The following is a 25,130-nucleotide window of genomic DNA, read 5'->3' on the forward strand; positions in this document are numbered from 1 at the left end:
AGGATCTCTCTAGTCTATAGTCCAAACAGACTTTGAGCTCACCATGCCCCTGCCTCAGCCTCCTGGGTAGCTGAGATTCCAGGCCTGTGCTATCAAACCCTGCTCTAAGAACAGGGGCCATTTCATAGACTTCTTTATAGGACACTAATTACTCATCTCTGCCAGAGTAATGCTGGTCTTATTTCTGTTTTAGTGAACATGATTCAGTATAGGCCATTGTAGCAGGTTTGTTAGTAAAGACAGATTAATTTAATCTGTACGGTAACTGTACAGGATAGGTTTTATACTTCCTTGTGTGCTAAGGAAGAAGAGACTGCAAGAGGTCAAGGTTTCAGTGTCACTGGGCTGCTAGCAGCAAGGATTTGAGTCGGGCATCATGCTGTCACCTGTAGCTCCAGTACAGGGGCCACCTAGAAGTTTTCAACATAGAGTGGACATTCCTAAGCTGAATATCTGAAATCTGAAATACTCCCAAATCTGAAATTTACTGACTGCCAACATGATGGATGTTACAAGTGGGAAATTCCACACCTGATATCACGGGATGTGTCACAGTTAAACCACAGGTGCACTAAAATTATCATGTAAACAGCCTGACCTATAGAAGGAAAAAAGAAAAAACAACAAACCAGCAGTCAAAGCATCTCCCAAAGAACCCAGGCTCATTCCCAGAACCCACATGGTGGCTCCTGACCATCTGAACTCCAGTTCCAGGTGATCTGTCGCCCTCTTCTGGTCTCCAAGGGTACCAGGCTCACACTTGATATGCAGACACACATTCAGGCAAAACACTCAGACACATAAACTAAAAAGAAAAACAGTTTTAAAAAAATCCATGAATTTCATGTGTGGCCTTGGGCTCCATCCCTTGGGCCTCTCACCATGCATATGTTCATACTCTAGAATGCCCGAAGTCGGAAATTAAGGACGCTTTGGGGTAAAACATCTCAGAGAAGGGAAGCTCTGCCTGTACTGGAATAAAGTCCCTTCCTGACCTCATCAAAGCCACTTTGAAAGAAAACGCTTGATTAACGTGGCTTATCTGCAAAACATTTCCGAGTTAAGCATGCTATCGCAGAAGGAGTGAAAGAGCTGCAAGGGAGGGAGAGGGGCTGTGGGCTGTGTCTTCTGGGCATAGTGCGGCCATCACAGTCACGATCTCACAGCAGTTACGGTTGCCTGTGGGAGAGCAAGCCTAAAGTCAGGCAGTCATGGATTGAAGAAAGAACTTACAAGGCCACACTCCATCCTGCCCAGCATTCTAGGGGAGGGACAGCCATTGTCTCCTTGTGTGAGTCCACCGGCTCCTGCAGGTAACATGGAACCCATCGTCATGCTCAATTCCCTGCTTGAACTCAGTGGGTCAAGAAACAAAACAAAAAGACACAGATATCAGAAAGGACATCAGAAAGGTCGTACAGGGAGTGGAGGGTTGGTGTGGATAGAGAGACGTTCCCCAGACCCATTCTTGTTCACTTATTACCCAGTCTTTGTGGCAGTAATAACCCCACAGTAAGCATTTCTTGGGGTGATAAAGTTCAGGCGCAATATGCACAGACAAACTGAAGAGTCATTATTAGAATCTAATTATGTCCATTGAACATTCTTACTGAAATTTCTGGGAGATACTTCATTGCTAATCAATAATTAAAACTTGTCATGCAAATGGCTTTATTTTAAGAACCAGCACTCTTACTGAAATATATTGTGCCTTTAGGTTTATATCATATTGGATCAGCCTGTGACTGCTTTAAATCTATTCAAACAAGGCTTGGATAAGTTTCCAGGAGAGGTGACCCTGCTGTGTGGGATTGCCAGGATCTATGAGGTAAGGCTCATAGTGTTTTAAAAGTTGGTATGAAATCGAGGTTATGGGCTACTTTTAAAAGCTCATAGGCCCTTGGGGTCCTAGTAGAGAGCACAGTTTATAAAATTAAGATTGTTGGCTGTGATTCAGCAGTATAAGGAGAGATTTTGCTGTGTGTGTTTCCTTCAGCTAGGTTTTTACAATGAAATATCTTAGATACCCAGAGGTATCTAGAATGATACAAGATAGGATGGTACAAGACAGGAATTTAATTTATTTCTCCTGTTATCTCAGCGCACTTCACAACCCTTTCCCAAGATCTGTAACACCAAACATTTGCTTTTCCCATTTCTGGTAGATATAGCTCGAGTTTTCCTAATCTGGCCCATTAGCCTATCTGTCCAGCCTTTTACCAGTCTCATACTAGCTACATTTCTATAGTTTTCTAATGGCACCTGGTATGTGTGCCTTGTCAAGGTGCTTCGGACTCTTACTTATTCTTATACAGCTTAGATTCATGTTCTCAGATACCGCAGACAGTTCCCACTGAGTTCTCTGAGTTCTCTTCCCTGCTAATTACTATAGCATTACAGTGTTCCCAAGGCTACATTAGACAATCTTGCCACCTGGTTTTTCTCCTTTACAGCTGAAAATTTATCTCTTTGTTCTTCCATATTGATTTTAAGACTGAGGCCTTGAGAACTTTTTTAAAAAATCCTTGCTGGCATATTGACTGATTTGCAGTTAATATTTGATTGATGGGGTGGGCAGGTAGGCTGTCTTTTTTCCATTCTTAATTATGACATAATTCTTAAGTTTCTTTGTTCCTTTTTGTCCTCTAGTGAATATTTTGTGATTATTTTCAGAAAGAGGTTATGGTGGAAGTCACCAAGCCATGCTAAAATTCAGTCCTTTAATAAGACTCCCAAAACACAACATGCAGTATGCTCACAAGGAACCTTTTCTTTCTTTCTTTCTTGTTTTTGTTTTGTTTTGTTTTGCTTTTTTATTTTACTTTTTTTTAAGGAACCTTTTCTTAATGCAAAAAAGATATAAAACAAAATCAGAGGAAGCAAGGTATGAGTTTCAAAACAAACAAACAAACAAACAAACAAAAAAACACCTCTGCTAGTGAAGTGTTATACAACATTGCGTGGAGAGATGGAATAAACATCTACTTATCCCAGCTAGGGAATAAATGACAGACAAAAGGATGGATACCACCAAAGTCCACATTGGGAAACCAGTGAGTTTTATTTAGGTTACCAATAGAAGTATAGGTGAATGGTGACTTTACAGGAACAGGAATGGCTCAGACACTTGCATGACTGAAGCCCACCCCAGCATAAGTCATAGCAAAATCCAGAAACCTGGAGCATACTGCCAACCTGCAGCTCAGCAGGGCTGGAGACCTACAGGATGTGGTCTGAGCTCTATCCAAAGACACTTTGCTGATCTTTGCTTCTCTTAGGCAGTTTGACTGGTGTCGGCTTCGTCCAGGTGTCTTGGCTGACTCATCTTGTCTGAGAATGCTACCTTTACAGAATGCAGCCTTTACAGTGCATATATGCTTGGGGAAGAAGGAACCTAAAGCATCTAGTCAGTTTCAGGGACTTCCTGAAGCCTTTGAGTTGTTTACTTCTTGAGCTTAATAAGCTTCCCTGCAGGGTGGAATGTTTCGCCTCTGTTGAGAACATCCTGTGTCTTAATGAGCTTCCCTGAAGGGTAGAGTCACAGCATGGAGTCACAAGGAACACACTTAATTCTCCCAGCAACAAGTTGTGACAACTACTGCAGCCTGCTGTCTACCAGGAATCTCATTAGAGACTGTGTGTGGACACCACCTGCCTATCATGTAGCAGAGTTCTTCAGACTCTCTCCTGCAGTTACCAGGTATCAGCACAAGCCACATAGTACAAATGGTGGGTGTCACATTAGAAACCCCTTTTGTCATCTGGGAAGGTTTATATGAGAGCAGGAATCAGTTCCCAGCGCATACCTTTCTAAGAATAGCAATCTCAGGTCTTCTGTGAACTCTTTCCTGCACACATAGATTCCTAGGCATACTGTGAGTCGATGTATTACTGTGAATGAGATACTGTAATTCTGCTCAGTGTTGGAGAATAGGAATGCATTGCTTTTTAAAAGCTAGTTTGATATTAGCCACTCTTTAAATTTTAAGGTCTTGTTCATAGATCCTCTTAAATATATTTTTATAAATAAAATAATCATCTGAATATATAGTTTTGTTTTTTTTACTTTAAAATTGCTTAGAACTTTTTAATGTGATATTGAACAAGCACAGCTGTTTTCTTTCAATTCATTGGAAGATGCTTCTTGTAATATTGGTAAATTATTTTGCAGCCAAGTGGAAGAGATTGAGGGTGGCCTAGGTGATAGCTTGTGAATAATTTTTATTTTTTCAGAAATTTGTATGAGGAACATGAATTCTGCATTTGATTTGTTTGATTTGATTTCTTGGAACAGGGTCTCATTATGTAGCCCAGGCTGGCCTAGAACTGACAGGTTGTCTTTGAACTGTGGTGATGTTCTTCTCTCAGCCTCTTAGTTTTGGGGTCACAGGTATAGGCTACTGTACCCTACTAATGAACTGCATTTTGGATGAAAATTAGTAATATTTAAATTGTCTAGAAGGAAGTTTCCTTTTTGAAATAATAACTTTAATAAATGCATACAAAGAAGACTTTGACCAGTTCAAAACAAGCACTATCAATACTTTTCTATCTTTACTTGCTGTGACCTTAAATAAGCGGAATATGAACAAACCTTTGATCAAGAGGCTTAAAAGGAAAATAAAATAGTCACTTTCTGAATCCAGAGAAGTTCTTGCTGTTGCTAATTTTCCTACCTTTGGGTGGTGATTAGACCACTGGACTCTGCTTTTTGCATCTCTCAGACGCTTTGTTCTCCTTTTGACAGAAGATGCCAGCAGAAAGAGCCAGGAAGCTGTTAGCATCTTTAGTGCACACTGCTCTTCAGAAGACTCCCATCTATGCCTGTCTATGGTGCTCACTGTTGCTAATGCTAGGATAGGCCATGGATCTGGAACAGATCTTTTGGTTTTTTCCCTTTGTTTCCAGCTTCCTGACTCTCCATCCTCCTGCCTCTACCTTTAGAGAGCTGGGAGCCATTGCACGTCACCACACTCAGTGGTCCTTCATCAGCTGCCGTCTGCGCTTTGCTCCTCAGAGTGCAGTTTGCAGCGGCAGAGAGAAAGATGTGGAGAGGAATGCAGCCTACTGCCAGGGACAGCGTAGAGCAGAAGTGGTTGCACATGGCATCTCCACCTTGGCTTCACAGTTAACTTCCCTTCTGCCAAAGCCTGCCACACCAGAGCCAGATTTCTAGAGAATTCCTTTTCTTTAGGGTGGCAGAGGTTTGAGAGATAATTAGCCAAGCCCTTAGTTTGCAACTACACTACATTTGCCTCTGAGGACATTGCTTTTCTCCCAGGGAGTCTTCTGCTGTGTCCTTTTCCTACTGCTCTGTTCCTTCTGTCATGGTCTAGGTGCTTCCTGTTTTCTAGTGAGCATGTCTTACTGCCTCCACTTCCTCGTGTTTCTTACAGACACTTGCTTAGATCATGTATCTTTGTTAAACTTTTTTATGCTTTTGAATTTTTTTTTGAGGCATTTTGATAGAAAGGCCCTCATTTCAACTGTTCTTTGCTAGAAAATGTTTGAAATTAGAAACCTAACCGTGCAAATGCTATTGAACTTTACCATGTGTGAGGGTAGCCTCAGGCAAATGTAAGAAGTGTGAGATCGATCTTCTTCCTGCTGTAGTTTCAGTCCTGGAAAGCAGGCTGCAGGCTTTGTATTTTGAACACACTCCTTTGCTGCTCAGAACAGAACCGCTCCAGCATTCTTTAAGCTATTTGCAACCTTACTTCAAATAATTCTACTGTAAGTGTGGTTCATATTTCATGAATTGGCTCAGAAATAACCACTTTAAAAATCGCTAATATTAAGTTTATTATACACTTGAGGTAATATTTATATATACATGGAAGTATTATTTTAAGTATATGTCATTAGAATCTTTTCTAGAAATATTATGATTTAACCAGTTCTGATGCAGAAATAAGTCTAAGGACCAAAAGAGTCTATCTGAGAATTTACAATGTGACAAAGATGAACTGTTAAAGTCAATTGAGTTATTAGAGTATTATTTAAATACTTTAAAATGGAGCAAATGACCAAATATTACTTGTATTAAAAGAATCATTTCAACCAGATTTAAACAGTGTATCTATTTGTGTACATGTATGTGCACATGTATGTGGGGCCAGAGGTCAACCTTGGTGTCAATCCTTAGGAGCTATCCACCTTTTTCCAGACTGGAGGCTATCAATTAGTCTAGCCTGGCTGGGCTAGACTGGGTAACAAGCTCCAGGAACCCACCTCCCCAGCACTGGGATTACACACATTTGCCACCATGTCTGGCTTTTTCATGTGTGTCTGGGGACTTAACTCAGGTCCTCAGTGTTTTGTAACAAGAACTTTACTGACTGAGCCATCTCTCCAGTCTCAGATTTAAGCTCTTTAAGGAGTTAAAACCTCAAAACATGAAATTATTCTAGTTTCATTTTTGTTGCTGTGATAAAATATTCTGACAAGAATAACTTAGGAAAAAATTGTTTATTCAGCTTAAAACCCCAGGTTAAAACCCGCCACTGAGGGGCTGGAGAGATGGCTCAGAGGTTAAGAGCACCATCTGTTCTTCCGAAGGTCCCGAGTTCAATTCCCAGCAACGACATGGTGGCTCACAACCACCTGTAATGAGATCTGGTGCCTTCTTGTGGTGGGCAGGCACACATGTGGGCAGAATACTGTATAAATAATAAATAAATCTTAAAAAAAAAAAAAAAAACCCGCCACTGAGGGGAAGTCAAGGCATGAACTCAAGCAAGCTAGTCACACCTACCTATAGACAGGAGCAAAGAGAATAAGCACATGCTTGCTTGCTCTCATCTGGCTTTCTCCTTTTGTACTGTTTAGGACCCCATGCCTAGGGAATGGTGCTGCCCACAGTAGTCTGGATCATCCTTATAGCAGTAGTCAACCCAGTCCCCCACAGGTGTCCCCTTGCTAACCTGATCTAGTTAATCCTTAATTAAGACTCTCTTCCCAAGTGCTTCCAGGTTGTGTCAAGTTGATAGTAAAGAAGCTGAAAATTTCAGAAAGAAACATAGGTACATTATTTGTATAAATCAGAATGAAGAAAATATTTTTAAATTATCTAGTTATTTTTATGTGCACAGGTATTTATACCTGCATGTAAGTCTGTGCGCCACAGTTTATGTTTGGTGCCCATGGCCTCTTGTGAACCATCATATGAGTGCTGGGGATGGAACTCAGTTCTTCTCTCAGTGCTCTTAGCCACTGAGCCATCCGCCAATGTCTTGCACGAGGACAATGTTTTTATGTCATAAAACAAAAAAAGATAGCAAAGGCTGATATTTGAGAACTTGTGTTTCCTATATGAATTTCCTATATACTAAAGCCAAGCATAGTGGTGTACTTCTTTAATCTCAGTGGTGGGGAGCCAGAGGCAGATGCCGCTTGATCTTGGGCCCCACAGCTTTCCAAATATAGCTGAATAATTCTCTGCTCATTATAAATTACCCTGCACGTGCTGCTCTGTTATAGCAGCACAACACGTCAATAATGAAAGGGCAAAAGGCAGGCTAGCTCAGCAAAGAGACAAAGGCCACAAGTTGGCAGCTCACACAAAAAGTAAGTATGGTGTCTCATATGGTAAACATCCAGTCTCTGTCAGAATTAAAGAATTAAACACCAAACCAGCCTTATGATGCCACTTTCCACTTGCTTGGATTGACAGAAGTCCCACAGAGCCTAGGCTGTCCAGGGTATGAAGAAGCAGACTCCGTGTGTGTGTGTGTGTGTGCACTGCTGGGGGGAGCATGTGTCGACACAGCCCACCTGAGCTGTTTAGAGTCACCAGGGAGAAGTTAAACCTGGTTCTTCTTTGGGCCAGTTTTACTTCTGGGGATTTTTTTCTACAGTGTCCAGTTATTTGGAGATGCTTATATCCCGTTCTTTTGGATAAAAACATAAAGAAACTGAGACTCAGCAAACAGGACTGGGTCATATGTGATCTATATGACAGTGAAACACTATGTAAAATATGAACAATGATGTAAATGTCTGTTTTGACCAGAAAGTGCCAAAACACAGTGGGCTGGGGCAATAGCTTAGTCAGTAATGTGTTTCTCTTGCATGCATGAGGACTCAGGGACCGTCCCCCAGAACCCACAGAGTCAGGTGTGGTGGTGTACACCTGTAATCCCAGCCAGGAGTGTTGGTGTGCACATATAACCCAGCCAGGTGTGCCAGTGTGCATATGTAACTCCGGCCAGGAGTGTCAGTGTGCACATATAACCCAGCCAGGTGTGGGAGTGTGCATATGTAACTCTGGCCAGGTGTGGCAGTGTGCACATAAAACCCAGCCAGGTGTGGGAGTGTGCATATGTAACTCCGGCCAGGTGTGTCAGTGTGCACATAAAACCCAGCCAGGTGTGGCAGTGTGCACATATAACCCAGCCAGATGTGGCAGTGTGCATATGTAACTCCAGCCAGGTGTGTCAGTGTGCACATAAAACCCAGCCAGGTGTGGCAGTGCACACATGTAACCTAGCCAGGTGTGGCAGTGTGCACATATAACCCAGCCAGGTGTTGAGCAGGTGAGCAGGAAGGATTGACACCAAGGTTGACTTCTGGCACCACATACATGTGCACATACATGTACACAAACAGACACACAATTTAAATCTGGCTGTAATACAACTAATGTTTGCTCATTTGCTCCATTTTTAAAGTGCACATATAACCTAGCCAGGTGTGGCAGTGTGTACATGTAAGCCTGACCAGGTGTGGCAGTTTGCACATGTAACCCTGGCCAAGTGTGGCAGTGTACACATATAACCCCAGTTAGGTGTGTCAGTGCACCCATGTAACCCAGCCAGGTGTGTCGGTGTACACATATAACTCAGCTAGGTGTGGCAGTCTGCACATGTAACCTGGCCAGGTGTGGCAGTGTGCACATGTAATCCCAGTTAGGTCTGTTGGTGTGCATATGTAACACTAGCCAGGTGTGGCAGTATGCACATAATAATTCCAGTAACAGAGATTTCTGGAACTTGATACCCAGCCAGTGTAGCTAACCCAGTGTGCTCCAGCTTCAATGAGAGACCCTCTCAATAAATAAATAAATAAACAAGATGAGGAATGATAGAGGAAGTCACCCAGCATTGACATCTGGCCTCCACATGTGCACACATGCACAGACAAATGTGTGCACAGATATATCACACACAAGAAAGAGAATGTGCTCTGGTTAGCAGTTGACCACTTCATTGAGAGGACATCTGTGGGCTCGGTCTTTAAGCACCTGCATCGTAGCCTAACCTGGGGCTTCCAGGCTAATGACCTGTCCTGTCTTAAAAATAAAAGTGACTGGTACTTGAAGAATGACAGCCAAGGTTGACATGTGGCTTCCATATGCATGCCCATATATGTATATGTACAACACACATGCACACATATGCATATAGACACAGAAAACCCCTTTTTCATATTTAAACATCTCTGGCATTGGGTGCATCATCTTTCCTTTCGTTACCATGCAGCCGCTGTACAAATCAAAGGGTTTCACTTTGATACGCTCATGCATTTATACCATGAATTTCGATCTTATTCACCACTCCTGCATTCTCTTCTGTCTTCCCTCCTCCTTCCTGATCACCATCTACTCTTCTGTTTCAGGCCTTCTTTTTTTGTTGTTTTGTTTTGTTTTTGTTTTTGTTTTAGAGACATGGTTTCTCTGTGTAGCCCTGGCTGTCCTGGACTCTCTTTGTACACCAGGCTGGCCTCAAACTCACAGCGATCCACCTGCCTCTGCCTTCCCAATGCTGGGATTAAAGGCGTGCGCCACCACCACCTGGCAGGCCTTTTTTTTAAGCCTAGATTCCACATATGAGAGAACACACACCCGTCTTTCTGGGCCTTGCTTCTTTTCCTTAACATGATGATCTCCACTTTTATCTATTTTCCTGCAAATGACATAATTCTGTCTTCTGAATAATACTCCATGGCATTTATATTATACCACATTTCTTCTGATCCTTGTAGCCAAGTAGCAGCAGACGTGTAGTTCTTCTCATTTGCAGCTCTTGTCAGTTATTACAGTTGGCCAACACGGTGAAGAAGGTAATTATTTCTAACTGTAGCCTGAAAGAGTTTGTTGACACCTGCTGGTTAGATCCAGAAAGCACAGGCATCAGCATTGCAAGAACTGACAGGAGCAGTGGGAGGAGCACTGCTAAGGAGCAGTAGGAGGAGCACTTCTAAGGAGCAATGGGGGAGCACTACTAAGGAGCAGTGGGGGAGCATTGCTAAGGAGCTGTGGGGGAGTACTGCTTAGGAGTACCGCAGGAGCTCTTAACTGTCTTCATCACAAAGAGACAAGAAGCAAGTGAGGCCACAGATGTGTGCATTCGACACCACGTGCCTTTTCAAGGCTGCACACGGTATCCCACAAGCATGTAGAATTATTAATAAAATATAAATAGCAAAGCATCATGTGCACAGACAGTACTGGTTTCAAAAACCCGGACATGGATGACCAAGTGAAAAGAGGACTTGGGAGAATTTGACTCCACGAGTGAAAGGACTTACCTTACATATTACTTTATATGTGTAACGTATGTAGATGTGGCCTGGGGTACATTCCTGGTCTATGTGAGTCTTCTAGCAAATACAAGTCCTATGTCTAAAGAAGCACTGTATGGTGATGCAAACATAACATCGATAAGAGTTCTCCTGGGGAAAGAGCCTGTGACGGTCAGTGCCGTGTAAGTTGAGAGGCAGAAGAGCTCTGTGTGCAGTTGGACATACAGGAAGTTTCATGGCAGATGGTCTGGGCAGAGGCAGGTTTGAGAGGTGCTAACCTTTATTAATACTGCTTGTTGAGCCAGGTGTGATGACATTTGCCTGCAGTCCAGCTACTCAGGAAGCTCAAGGTCAAGCCCAGAGTGGTTAAGAGTATGCCTGAGATTTTAATAATGTTAGTGGTAGAGTGCAGGCCACATCCCTCAGCTCTGGGATGGAGCTGACAAAGTGTGCAGTGGTTTTCAAAGCACTTACAATGAATTCATCCCCTGCCTTCCACTTGCAGCTGTGAGTCAGCCCAGCCCCGCTAGTCCCTCGACTTAGAACAACCACGAATTGTGTACTTTTATTAAGTGCCTCCCTTTCTGTGTCTCTTGGAATGTAGGCCAAGCCAGCTTAGATCCCACAGTATGGAGCTTGCCTACCCCATCCCACCCCAAGAACCTCTAAGAGGCAGAAGCCAACTTTGTCTTTGGAAACTGAAGGTTCTCCTCCTCCAGGACCCTCGAAGTTGCTGTACATAGTGGGCGTCTCCTAATGGAGCTCCTGTGGGGAATTGAACACCTCTGGGTGATTGATTCAGTCTCTCCCATGCGCTCTCACTCTGGAGCCAATAGTGGCTGTCCCTCGTCATAATGCTTTCTCCCTAATCAAGGTCACCTAAAGGGTCGTTTGTGTTGTTCCTTTCTGCAAACAATTAGAGACATTTATCTGTGATTACCAGTGCTCTACAAACATGTGCGTTGATGAAGAAGGCTCCTTTGGTTTTTGCTTCTGCATGTATTTCTACACTTGGTCTGGGTTGCTTTCATATCTTTCCTAGAACCGGTCTTTCTTCTGCCTTGACTTCCCTATTTGGTATGACCTACAGTCAGCCACCAGGTGATTGATTTCTAATCCTTTGATGTTCTCCTGACTTTGTATGAAGTCCGAGGCTCAGCCCATGGCCTCAGAAGGCCTGGCTGCCTCTCTGGTCTCCTGGGCACTATGCCCATTTCAGGCTCACTTGAAAATGCTTCAGTTTAGGCCTCTGTGTCTTGGTCTCTCTGCTGACTGAGACTACCCCCACAAATGCTGGCTCCCACACCTCGCCTTATTTACATCTGTCTGACAGGGCCTCTTCCAAGGTGACCACTAACAAACAAGCCCTGCCTCCCTCGATCTCCCCTCACCCTACACGGTCCTGCTCCTCCTTCCCTGCCATACATTATGTCCCATGCTGACTCATTTGTTTGTCTTTCCCACCAGCTGTCACCTCCTTGGGGACGATGACTTCATGTTTTCATTAGTATTTTGTCCCTACTGTCTAGAACACAGTCCGACATATGACAGACTCCAGATAAATATTTGTTGAATGAAAGAACTTAAATTGGTCAGAAAAAAAGCAGCTTCTTGTTCAGTGTCAATAAAGGTTTGCTCTTCTGTCTGGATGGGGAACAGGAAATGAACAATAGTTCATCTGCAGCAGAGTACTACAAGGAAGTTCTGAAACAGGACAATACTCACGTGGAAGCCATCGCCTGCATCGGAAGCAACCACTTTTATTCTGACCAGCCAGAGATTGCACTCCGCTTTTACAGGTGGGCAATACAGTGCATCTACAGGGAAAGCTGGTGAAACAATAAAAAGATGGAATGAAAATGTAGATAAATTATGCATTATGCATAGGCCGCATGTTTATAAATCTAAGAACCGCAACTCTCGGCTGCTTTCTGAGGATTAAAGTGGTATTCGGCTCTTTTGGGGTGTGCAGGCTGGCACCCTGGAGAAACATAACCTGCCTGGCCAAGCTTTCGTTTCAGTTCAGTGTGAGTCCCTGTTAGTCATTAAGAAACAACAGAGGCTAAATAGCTACTTAAAATGGTTCTCATTGTCACTGCCTCTTAGTTCCACAAAACCTAAAGCTGGAGAGCCTGGAGCAGGAAGGGGTTTGCTGTTGCGCTGTATCCTGAACCTTGATGGGGACTTAAAACATGGTCACCTGTTTTGTGAGGTATTTTCAGTTTTCCCCAAGTATAAGTAAATTGTCGTCCCTGGTTCTGTTTTGAGCACATACTTATTTTATCCTACACGTGGTTTCTAAAATGCATCTTTTAAACATTACCTCCACTATTTACTTGTGTGTATGCCCTGGTGGGGTGCTTGTACCACGGCTTGCGTGTGAGAACTCCCTTTGATCAGTTCCTTCCGTCCACCACGTAGAGTCCTAGGGATCAAGCTCAGATAAGCAGGCTTAGGGAGAGATACCTTTTCTCACTAAGCCACCTCACTGGCCCCTAAAATTCATTTTTAGCAGTAGTTTCAGCCCTTGTAATACAAAGGAGTAGACAGACAGCTGACACGTTCTTTCCAAGCATACTGGAACATAAAGTGTACAGACGTCACCCAGCACATGTGCAGCTGGCCGCACTCACCACCCTAAAGTGGGTCACGGGCTTCCCGCAGCAGTGGGGCTAGCTTTTCATTTGTATATTTGAACTCTGTGGGATTAGTGTTGCATAGAAGCAAAGTAGGGCTCTTGAGCAGCCGAGGGAGAGCTGTGGGGAACACAGAGCCGTCTGCCGTGACATCTCCCATGGCAGAGGCTCATGGGAGTGAATCTGTACCATGCAGTGCAGGCAGCAGAATTTAGGGTGCAACTGAAGGCATGGTGGCCAATGTGGAGCACCCTCCTCAAGTTGGACCAGGCCTCAGGGAATTCCCTGCAGGCCCTGAGGCCCCTGAGGTAACACGTGTGAGCTGTACTCTGTGGCTCTGTGTCCTTTCTTTCTGATAAATCCTTTGGAAAACAACAAATAATAACAACAGCAAACCCTTTTCTGAGCATGTCCCTGGGCACATGGTCTGTGCAAGTTGTGATCGTTGCTTTAAACATTTATTGATATGCTTGTGTTAATGTTTTTCAGGGGTCCTAAGGTTACTGAAGGCATTCACTTCTAACTTTAGAAAAAGGTTTACATTTATAAAGTTAAGTCTGATAGCAAATTTTTGCTCCCCTTTGAAAAGGCGCCTCTTGCAGATGGGAGTTTATAACTGCCAGCTCTTCAATAACCTGGGGCTGTGTTGCTTCTACGCCCAGCAGTATGACATGACTCTGACCTCATTTGAGCGCGCCCTTTTCCTGGCGGAAAATGAAGAAGAGGCAGCTGATGTCTGGTACAACCTGGGGCACATCGCTGTGGTATGGGTTTTTTGTTTTGTTTTGTTTTGTTTTGTTTTGTTTTGTGTGTGTGTGTGTGTGTGTGTGTGTGTGTGTGTTATTCCTGTTATGGAAAAAGTCACTATACGTTCATGTGAAGAAATTCTCAAGATATCATAAATCCATCTGACCATAGAGGTTTATGGGATTTGTTTTGTATCCTCAAGTTAAATCCATACACAAAACTCCCACTTCGCTGCTGTGGTTGGTGCTTGTTTTCTACATGTAGCTAGAAAGATTAATATGCAAAATGAGGGCGGCTATGGTAGTGGGAAGATCGGGCTTCCTGTGTGTAAGCATGTGCTTTCCTTTGCAGGGAATAGGAGATACAAGCCTGGCCCATCAGTGTTTCAGGCTGGCCCTGGTCCACAACAACCACCATGCTGAGGCCTACAACAACCTCGCTGTGCTGGAGATGAGGAAGGGTCACATTGAACAGGTCAGAGAAGTGCCATTGTCACTACAGACAGTGGCTTCCTTCAAAGGAAAGCTGTGACACTTGGCTGTCATTGTGCATTATACTTTTTAATAGCTCTAGAGGCCGACAGGCCTGAGTCTGAATCCTAGCTCTGTCATGTACTAGCTGTGTGACCTTGGTCAAGTTACTTCACTTCTCTGAGGCCAGGATTGAGCATCTGACTTAATGGGAATACCGTGCATCTCCATGGTTTCACTACCCGGGAGACACTGTCTCCCACCATGATCTGGCTGCCCGTGCCAATACCCTTAGCGCCTACCCTTCCAACCACTCCTTTCTTCTTTCCTCTGTCTGCCACCCCCGCACCCACATTACTCAGCAGTCCTGTCAGCCCTGGCTCAACGAGGTTCCTCGTCTCTATCCTGTGCTGGTCTCCTCCCTTCACTATCCCAGGGGCCTCCTGGCTGGTCTCCCTCCTACACACACACCAACACCCGGGGGAGGGAGGGCACTTTACCAACTGTGCTTACTAAAGGCCCCTGCCCCCCACCCCCAAATCAGGAGGACTGCTGAGTGACTTAATGATGGATGACTAAATGAACGAGTGAATGAATGAATGAAGCAGTAGCACATAACTCCTCTGAATAGGCTAATGGATTTTGTTATAAAATATTATTTTATTACTGCTTTGCTAAAATCCTGCAGTTCCTTCTCTATGCATTTGGACTGAAACCCAAGCTTCCTGCCGTAGCCTGTGTGGCCTTTATATTCTTTGGGACCACATCCATGTGCTCACGCCTCGCTGACTTCACGCACATGAGCTGTCCTGCTGCTCTAGACACACCACACAGGGCTTTGTCGCCCTGCGGCCCTCTGTGGTATCTTCTGGATCTCACAATGACAAGTTTCTTTTCATCACTTGGGTCTTAGGTACTGTCTCCTTAGAAAAAACGTCCAAACGTTAGTCTAAAAAAAAAAAGCCCTCGAGGCCGAGCACGTCACGCGCTTTTTCTCACTTTACCAGATCTTGGTGTGTGGAGAAAGCAGATTGTTGGCGGCTTGAAAGCAGGGACGGCATTTGTTATGTAACTTCTGCGTTCTCAGCACTAGCAATGGCACCTGGCATGTGGGAAGTCTAAGTCAGTGTTCCTGGAGGGGCCGGGCAGACGGCCCATCAGGAAAGTGCTTACATGCAAGCTTGAGAGCCTGAGTTCAGATCCCCAGCACTCACTTAAAAAGCCATTGCAGCATGTGTCTATAATCTCAGTACTGTGAGTCCGTGTGTGTGTGTGTGTGTGTATGTGTATGTGTGTGTGTGTGTGTGTGTGTGTAGTAATGTAAATTCAGAACGTGGCTGTTCTGGCAAGATATCACATCCAAAAATCTTTTAGGTCTGTGTGATCCAGCTGAAATGCAAACATGCCTTTAAACCAGGAGACAGAGGCAAACAGATCTGAGTTCAAGGCCAGCCTGGATTAAAGCAAGTATCAGGTAAAGAAAAACTTAGGTCCAGGCATGGTAGTACATACCTTTAATCCCAGATGAAGGTAAAATTAGTTCGTAGAAGGAAGCGCCCATGTTTGAAAATGATGTCTAATTGAGTGGCAGAAAAGGTGATGAATCCAAGAAGATTTGACAGAATAGGATTCACTCAACTCTCACAAGAAGAGAGAGGAAAGGGAAGCTACTTACGAAGCAGTTTTACAGAGAAAGGAGGCAGTTTTACAGACTGTAAAGACAAATGGGTTATAGAGAGAGAACTCAGGTGAAGACTTGAAGAAGCCAGAAGATGAAAGCAGATTTCTGAGTTAGTTTGAGGCCAAGCAGAGCAATGCCGCACTGAGAGGGAAGCCAGATTAAATAAGTCAGCCAGGAGAAGAGTTTGAGCCAGAACAGCTGAGTTGAACCAGCCAGCCCAGAGCTCAGAAAGAACAAGTAAGGGTGAGCTTATTAAGCAGTAAGTCTCAGAGGCTGAAAATGTTCTAGGCCTAAGTTAGATTTCATGGAGGCTAGAAGCTTCCAGGATTAGGCCAAGGTTAGCAGAAGGAGGCAGTAAGCATCCCAGACAACAATTGAGCCAAGAGAATAAGTTACTTTTATAAGTGTGTGTACGTGTGTGTGAATATGTGTGAGCGTGTGTGTACATGTGTGTATGTGTGTATATACATGCTCAAGTATGTACACATTCTATGGCACACATGTGGCTTTCAGAGGACAACTTGTGGGAGCTAGTTCTCCTCCTTCCTCCCTTTCTTCCATGAGGGTTCTGGGGGATCAAGCTCAGATCACCAGGTAACAAATGCCCATCCCTGCTGAGCCATCTCACCAATCCATTGATTTCAAATGTGTTTAAAAGTTTCATATTCACCCTGTTTTATTAGGAAAATCTACTATCGGCCATCTTATATGAATTAGTATTCTCTCTCTCTCTCTTTTTTTTTTTTTTTTCATTTTAGAAAAAAAGATAAATGAATTTGTCCTCAGGGTCATAAATACAAGTTTAGAGTTTGGGGAGGGTTGTCCGGTGGCTTCATATGACCTATGGTGCACACATGACCATCTCCTGTTACTCCATGGTCTCTGCAAAACATGGTCCTGTGAAATGTAATCTTAACTTTTATGCTTTGAGTACTTGTGCCAGCTAGTTTTATGTCAACTTCACCCAAGATTAAAGGCACTGGAGAGAACCTCAAGTAAGGAAATGTCTCCATAAGATCCAGCTTTGGGGCATTTTCTTAGTGATTGATGGGGGAGGGCCCAGCCCATTATGGGTGGGGCCATCCCTGGGCATGTGGTCCTTGGTTCTATAAAAAAATCAGTTTGAGCAAGCCATGGGGAGCAAGCCAGTAAGCAGCACCCCTCCATGGCCTCTGCATTGGCTCCTATCTCCAGGTTCCTACCCTCGTTGAGTCCCTGTCCTGACTTCCTGCAGTAATAGATGATGTGGAAGTGTGAGCCAATACACCCTTTCCTCCCCAACTTGCTTTTGGCTATGGTGTTTTATCACAACAACAGTAACCCTAAGACAGTGCTTTAGAGAAAGTTTGTCACTGTTGATATTTCACTTAGCAAACTGGTCAGCAGTATAACAAATGCTTGCTTGCTCTCACCATTTGAAATGTGTTAGTTTTAAGTTGTTATTGATCACCAATAAAAAAGCTTAAGTCATGAAAACTTTTTTTAAGCCTCAAGCTTACATTTCAGTAGAATATCCTACTAAAGCGCAAACTTTATGAGGCAGTGGTTCTCAGATAACCTGTATCTACTCTAAATTTTCAGTTCTTGTATTCCTTCTTTTGATGTATGTATTGCTAACATAATTTTGCCTGTATCCACAGTAAGCTCTGTTTTATTATGTCATTGTATTTCCTGAGGAATGTCATTTGTATTTCCCACAGGATCATTTTAAGGTCCAGCCCCAGATTTTTTTGTTTTGACCTAAAGAAATCACAGATACAGTGCTGACATATACTCATATGTGCCGTTTTCTTTTCTCCCCACAGGCACGAGCACTCCTACAAACTGCATCGTCTTTAGCCCCCCATATGTATGAGCCACATTTCAATTTTGCAACAGTCTCTGATAAGGTATTTTTTTTTCCTTTATTAATTTCTCATCTGACACAGACTTGATCTTTCTTGGTTTTAAAAAAATACAGATTGAACATAACATTTTAAACCTTATCTTTCTGAACAGAAGGTTGATTTTTTTTTTCAATCTGAAAGAAATGACTTTTTAAAAACTTTTATCACAAATATCTTCCCTTCAGGAGATTATGTAATAAACTTTATCACTGGGTATTAACTACACCACCACTACAAATTGCAGAAGAAATCTCTTGTGCTTTAAAATACCACATTTAATCACTGAAGAAACACTTGTTAGGTAATTCCTGATTCAGAAAGGATTATAATTGACTTTTCCAGAATGGAATCCTGTATGTTAGCTGCAGATTGTATTCTCAGCACACCTTTCTCAAGATCGTTAGGAGTTAAGGCATGGTACGTCACAAGCAATATGAGGGAAGATAACTATTAGTGTTCTCTGCCAATCAGGTCACATCCAGGAACCAGCAGAAATAGTGAGCTGGTTTTGGTTTTGAAACAAGGTTTCTCTGTGTAGCCCTGGCTGTCCTGGAACTCACTCTGTAGACCAGGCTGGCCTCAAACTCACAGAGATCCTCCTGCCTTTGCCTCTTGAGTTCTGGGATTAAAGGCATGTGCCACCATGCCTGGCAAGTGAGCTGTTTTTTATAAGACGTAAACAAACAAGCCAGGGTATCTGCGCTTTCACCATGAAAGGCAGGTCTGTACTGAGGATTAGAAAACAGTTCAAAATGTTTGTTATACAAGTACAGGTTTTTATTGACTTAAAGACATCAATGTGGTATTTTTATAGCATGAACACAAAACTATCTACAAATGTCTGGGGAAGGTTGCTAAGTACCAGGTCCTGTTGGAGGTACTTTATCTATCTTCCTGAAATCCTTCCAGAACCCCATCTCTGCATACTAGGCCCTGTGGTCAGCGTATAAGATGTAGCAGTGAGTGAAGCAGAGAGAAGCGTCTGCCTCATGATGCTTGCACCCTTCCCTCCCCACCCCCCTTAGATAGGCTTTCTCTGTGTGTAGCCTTGACTATCCTGGATTCGCTCTGTAGACCAGGCGGGCCTCGAACTCAGCGATCCACCTGCCTCTGCCTCCTGAGTGTTGGCATTAAATGCGTGCGCCACCGCCGCCTGGCCGATGTTTGCACACAGCAAGGTTACGAGGTGTCTGTAGAAGCTGGGAGTGGAGGCTCAAGTCTGTGAAACCCTAAACACCAGGGGCTAAGGAAGGAGGGTCATTAGTTCAAAACTAGATCAGCAAGAACCAGCCTTAGATGGCAGGGGTCTTCAGGGAAGGCTCAGAGGCTAAGAGTACTTCGCTGTTCTTCCAAAGGTCGGGATTCGGTTCCCAGCATCCATATCAGGTGGCTCAAAATTGCCTATAGCTCCAGCTCCAGGAGATTCTGCACCTCTGGCTTCGGCTGCACCTGCACTCATGTACACGTAGCCACACAGACTTATACCTAAACATAATTAAAAATAATAGAAAATAAATTTGAAAAAAACAACCAAGGCACACCCTAGAGCAACATGGCAGTACAGGATTCCATACTGAATCCCGGCTCCTGTGATGCCCTTTCATCTCCCACTGCACCACGCTGCCACTTAGTTTAACTGCACAGATACTTTCTTACAGAAAGATCAGTGCACTTTAATGATTCTTAGCTCAAAGAATTCTTATAAGGTAGTTCAGCAAAATACTATAAAATAATAATAATGTTGGAAGTGTTATGATTTTCAAAGGAAACCATTTCAATCTAAAATGCAAAAATATGTTATTAAAAATCCATCAGAGCTGAGTCATCTAGATTTGTGTGTGTGTGTGTGTGTGTGTGTGTGTGTGTGTGTGTGTGTGTGCGCGCGCGCGTGAGTGTGCGTGCACACCAAACATTTTCTGTCTTTTGAGAAGTGCATACATGATTGAAGGTAGATTATTTTTCTTTGGGACTGGACATAAACAGAGTTCATTGAACATTATTGATATCCTTGCCTAAAAGATGCTATGCTAATCAAAATGTCTTTGTGGGATGTTGTATTTATTCTTCTTACATCAAGCAGGGTCTTTAGCCATGCAAATCCTCTCTTAAACTTACAGTACTGTATAGTGACAGGAAGAGAAAACACAGGCTTTTGATTTATAAGTACACAACAGTAATGCAACATACATTACTTATATAGTTTTGTTTTCCTCATTTCTTATTTAGGTGGGGTAATTTTAAACTGTAGTTTATCTTTAAGAACTCCTCACAGATTTTCAGCCTGTAGATCTTATTCTGGTTCGTGATCTGGTATTTCTCACAGATTGGAGATCTTCAGAGAAGCTATGTTGCTGCTCAGAAGTCTGAAGCGGCGTTTCCCGAGCACGTGGACACACAGCATCTAATTAAGCAGTTGAAGCTACACTTTGCTATGCTCTGATCAGTCCTTAGACCAAATGTGTCTGCACGAAGGGTCAGTGCACAGGAGAGAAAATGTACCATGCACATTTGTATCCGTAGTGTGATACAGACCTCTTAAGGTATCATACAAGACTATAAACTAGAACCTATTATAGCTTTGTTGTTTTATACGGTAATATTGTAAAAACAGGATTTAAGCAATTCCTAGTTTTGCTTTATCAATTAAAAAAAATTATTGTTAGGTACAGACATTTTCAAACAAGTGTCTTGGGTGCACTTCCACCATACTCTCTTCTTCTCATTAGCTCCCTTTGTCCCCTAGCCAGGTTCATAGCCACTTTAGGTCATCTATTTGTGTATGATCTTAGGTATTTAAATAAAATCTAAAAGCCACAATTTTGTTTTTCTGAGACCAACTCAATTAGGTGTGTGTGTGTGTGTGTGTGTAACTAAGACAGGGCCTCTTACTATAGTAGTCTAAGTTGGCCTTGAACTTATAACCTCACTTCAGCTTCCTGAGTGCTGGGGTTACAGACAGGTACTACTGCCCAGCTGGTTTAAGCATTTCTAAAAAGATGATGAAACCTCTTCTCACATTGTATGGTAGATATTTGTATAAAGTTGTATGAAAGAGGTTTTAATAAACTTCAATTTTTACAAATGTGTATTTAAAAAATCTTTAAGCATTAGCTATTGTAAAAACTTAGAAGGTTGGAAGTCTACTTTAAGATTTTTATTTTTATGGCAATAATGTATGTGTTTATTACGAGTGTTTTAATTAAAACTTTAAAATTTGTATTTTAAAACATTTTTATCAGAAATTTTATAATTATACATTGTACTTTAAAATAAACCAGTATGTAAAAAACTTTTTCACTTTTCGTGAATTTTTTTTTCATGAAACACACACACACACGAGAGAGAGAGAGAGAGAGAGAGAGAGAGAGAGAGAGAGAGAGAGAGAGAGAGAGAGAGAGAGAGAGAGAGAGAGAGAGAGAGAGAGAGAGAGAGAGAGAGAGAGGGCAGACAGGCAGGCAGGCAGACAGACAGACAGACAGACAAAGACAGACAGACGGAGACAGAGACAGAGATAGAGGCTGTAAATGTAAAACAATTAAACCAAATGGAAGAACTCAAAGTTGGATATAAATTTTAAATCAAGTTTTCTAAGAAGAGTGTGAAAATGAATCTATATGTCAGATAATATAATTTTACCCACATAGCATATGTTACTGATCAGATCATTCTTACCACAGTTCTCCTTTGTTACACCCTTTTTTCTCTCCCATCTGCCTAAAAGCATAAGAACTTTGCTTGGATAGTTGTAGCTGATGCAGGGAGCATTGCCTCTCACAGCTGGCACCTCATTAATTACAGCTTGCAACAAATAGTTTCTTCAACAAGATTGTTGTCTGTCTACACAAGTGGGTTGACTAGTTGTGCGATGCTTTTATATCTCATTCAGAATTGTGGAAAGAGGAAATACTACCCCAAGTTGCCCTTTTCTCCCCAATTGTGGTTATTACAATATTCAAAGTAATGTGTAGAGCTGTGACCATTCTGACAGGTGTTGGAGTTGAGAACCACTTTGCTAAATGGTGTCTAAAACCACTTTCACCTCTGAATCTCTTAAAAGACACCGCTGAAGCCCCTTCAGGAAGAAGTAGACATAGCCTAAGTGTCCCTATAGCTGTTAAAGAGACTACCTATCAATACAACTGCAATGAGACGATTCCTATACAGCCCAGCACGTGCCTCAGGTTCCTTAAAAGAGGGCTTCATTTTAAAATTTTTATTTATTTATTAATTCATTCATATTACATCTCAATTGTTATCCCATCCCTTGTATCCTCCCATTCTTCCCTCCCTCCTGCTTTCACCCTATTCCTCCTCCCCCTGTATAAAAGTCTCTTCTTGGTAGCCTGTTATCCTTCCCCTGAGTGCCACCGGGCCTCCCCATCCAGGGGACGTGGTCAAATATGGGGCACCAGAGTTCATGTGAAAGTCAGTCCCCACTCTCCACTCATCTGTAGAGAATGACCTGTCCCTTGACTAGATCTGGGTAGGGGTTCAATGTTTACTGCACATACTGTCCTTGGTTGGTGCCAGTTTGTACAGAACCCCTGGGCCCAGATCTGCCTATCATAATGTTCTTCTTGTGGGTTTCTAGGACCCTCTGGATCCTTCTATTTCCCTATTCTCCCATACTTCTCTCGTCTAGAGTCCCAAAAGGATGTCCTCACATCTATCCCACTTTTCTGGTAAGTGAAGACTTTCATGGGACATGCCCCTTGGGCTAGTATGCAGATATAAGTGAGTATATACCATTTGACTCTTTCTTCTGGGTTAACTCACTCATGGTCATATCTAGTTCAATCCATTTGTCCACAGATTTCAGGAATTCCTTGTTTTTATAGCTGGAGAAGTATTCCATAGTTAAATGTACCACAATTTCTTTTTCCATTTCTTCTACTGAGGGACACTTAGGCTGTTTCCATGTTCTGGCTATTATGAATAAGGCTGCTATGAACATGGTTGAACATATGTCCTTGTTGTGTGCTGGTGCATCTTCTGGGTATATTCCAAGGAGTGGAATAGCTGGGTCTTGAGGAAGCCCTATTCCCAGTTTTCTGAGATAGCACCAGATAGATTTCCAAAGTGGTTGTACTAGTTTGCATTCCTACCAGCAATGAAAGAGTGTTCCTAAAAGAAGGCTTTAAACTAAGGACTCCAGTCCATCTTTTGGACCTTTGTAAGATATTTGTAGAGAGATCATCATAATAGTGATTAATATGTATTATGCACCTGTATATATAATTTCACAAAGCTATTAGTTATCTATATGGTTCCCAAGTTGAAGCTGGGCTTATTAAACTAGCCAGGGAAGGGGAGACCTGTGCTTGGAAGCCATCTTATCCAATAATACTGACCCTGACCATGCCTTAGACACATTACTTGGAAGGGACTGACTTAAGCGTGTGCATCAGTTTGCAAAGGAAGTACAGGATGCTGATGGGCTGCCATAGAAATAGACTATGCTGCTCAACCCCTCATTCTGACCCGCCTAACCTTTGATCTGATAGTCCCTGACAGAATTCCAAGAGGAGGAACACCCTCAAGGTTTTTGAGTGCAAGGAAGTCATAGTCTAAGTACTATGGTTGTGACAAGGCTTCCTAGTGTTATGTCCTTGAAGCTCATTAGAAAGCATCTCTCTCAGGTCTCCAGTAACCTTCACGAGTAGGAGCAGGTGAGGACACCTGGAAAGATCCGAGGCATCCAAGTCACCATCCAACGACTCCACTATATGCACGAAATTTGAAGCTAGAGCCTTCTGCTTTTTCTATTTAAAATAGCCATGTGAATCTTGCAATTAACCCAAAAGAAAATCTGTATTTGTTTTAACATAAAACATACTTCTCACATCGTCATACACAGCAGCTGTTCTGGAATAGGAACCAATATTTTAGCTGGTATTTTTCCCAGTGGTGTCCGTATGTTTCCGTTGTAAGCAGAAGAAACAAGTTCTGATCTCCCCCTGCCCCACTGGCTTGCCTGTCTGCCTCTGCCTTTGCACAGGTATGAAGCTTCAACTTGACCTGACTGTAGCCATCTTGAGTCATAAGGACCATGACCATGCCTAATTTTCCCCCACAAAGCTCCCCAGCATCTATAAATAGAGTGGTCTGCAGAGTTTTATGACTAAGATTCTAGATCCATCAGCACCAGGAATATGCACAGGAGATAAATCAGCTCCATCTGGCTTGGATGAAATCTGAGGCTGGTCATTCTGTCTCCCCGCCCCCTTTTCTGATCCAGTTTGTGAGAATTCACCTGTCTTGCTACTCATAACAATCTTTTTTTTATTTTTTATTTTTTTATTTTTTTGAGACGGGGTTTCTCTGTGTAGCCCTGGCTGTCCTGGAACTCGCTCTCTAGACCAAGCTGGCCTTGAACTCACAGAGACCCTCCTGTCTCTGCCTCCTGTGTGGTGGGATTAAAGGTGTGTGCTGCCACCACCATCACCTTTTTTTTTTTAACCCAAGTGTCCAATAAATTATACTTTGTGCAATCCTGGCTTTTGTCTGTCTTGTTGGCTTTGTTGCACCTTGCAGCTGGTTCTCTCACATGGGAATCAGCTTTTGCTTAAAAACCAAGGCCCAGATTCCTACCCAGCCAGTACCCAGCAGCACCTTTGGTTCCCTTACCAAAATTTTTCCAGTCTTTTTCTTTCCCTAATGACTATGCCAACCCACTGTCTAATTGTGATAGTTTTGTTTTTTCCTTTCAAGTAAAAGATTTTAATGTTTCCACATAAGACCCTAGCTGTTGTGACAGGCTTACAGGAAGGAGATCTGCTAACAAGATAGATTCTGTCATGACACTTCTAAGTGCAAGCCATGCCTTGTAAAGACACAACTCTTGACAAATCTAGAGCTCCAGGATCAAGTTGGCATAGCAGAAAGTTGTAGAACCTGTTCTGGTAGTTTTGGTTGGTTGGTTTTGTTTGGTTTGGTTCAACTTGATACAAGGTATAGGTTATTGGGAAAGAGACCTCAGTTGAGAAAAAGGCTCCATCAGATTGCCTGAAGGCAAATCTGTAGCCATTTTCTTCAGTAATGATTGATGTCGGAGGGCCTGCCCACTGTTTGTGGTGTCACCCCTGGGCAGATGGGCCAGGAGGAACAAGCCAGTAAGCAACATTCCTCCATGGTTAGTACTTCAGTTCCTGTCTCCAGGTTCCTCCCTTGAGCTTCTGCCCTGCTTTCC

General features: G+C 42.9%; 1 protein-coding gene across 1 annotated transcript in view; it reads left to right on the forward strand.

Moving 5' to 3' along the window:
- The window catches only part of Ttc8 (tetratricopeptide repeat domain 8), a 57,394-nt gene extending 36,740 nt beyond the window's left edge, over positions 1-20,654 (forward strand). The window contains exons 9-14 of the mRNA XM_051150356.1: positions 1,718-1,828; positions 12,181-12,320; positions 13,747-13,921; positions 14,256-14,378; positions 17,861-17,944; positions 20,265-20,654. Of these exons, the coding sequence (XP_051006313.1) occupies positions 1,718-1,828; positions 12,181-12,320; positions 13,747-13,921; positions 14,256-14,378; positions 17,861-17,944; positions 20,265-20,381 (750 nt within the window). The 3' untranslated portion in view covers positions 20,382-20,654. The remainder of the gene's footprint in view (positions 1-1,717; positions 1,829-12,180; positions 12,321-13,746; positions 13,922-14,255; positions 14,379-17,860; positions 17,945-20,264) is intronic.
- The last annotated feature ends 4,476 nt before the right edge of the window (positions 20,655-25,130 follow it).

This window comes from Acomys russatus, chromosome 1, assembly GCF_903995435.1.
Source record: "Acomys russatus chromosome 1, mAcoRus1.1, whole genome shotgun sequence".
Lineage (NCBI taxonomy): Eukaryota > Metazoa > Chordata > Mammalia > Rodentia > Muridae > Acomys > Acomys russatus.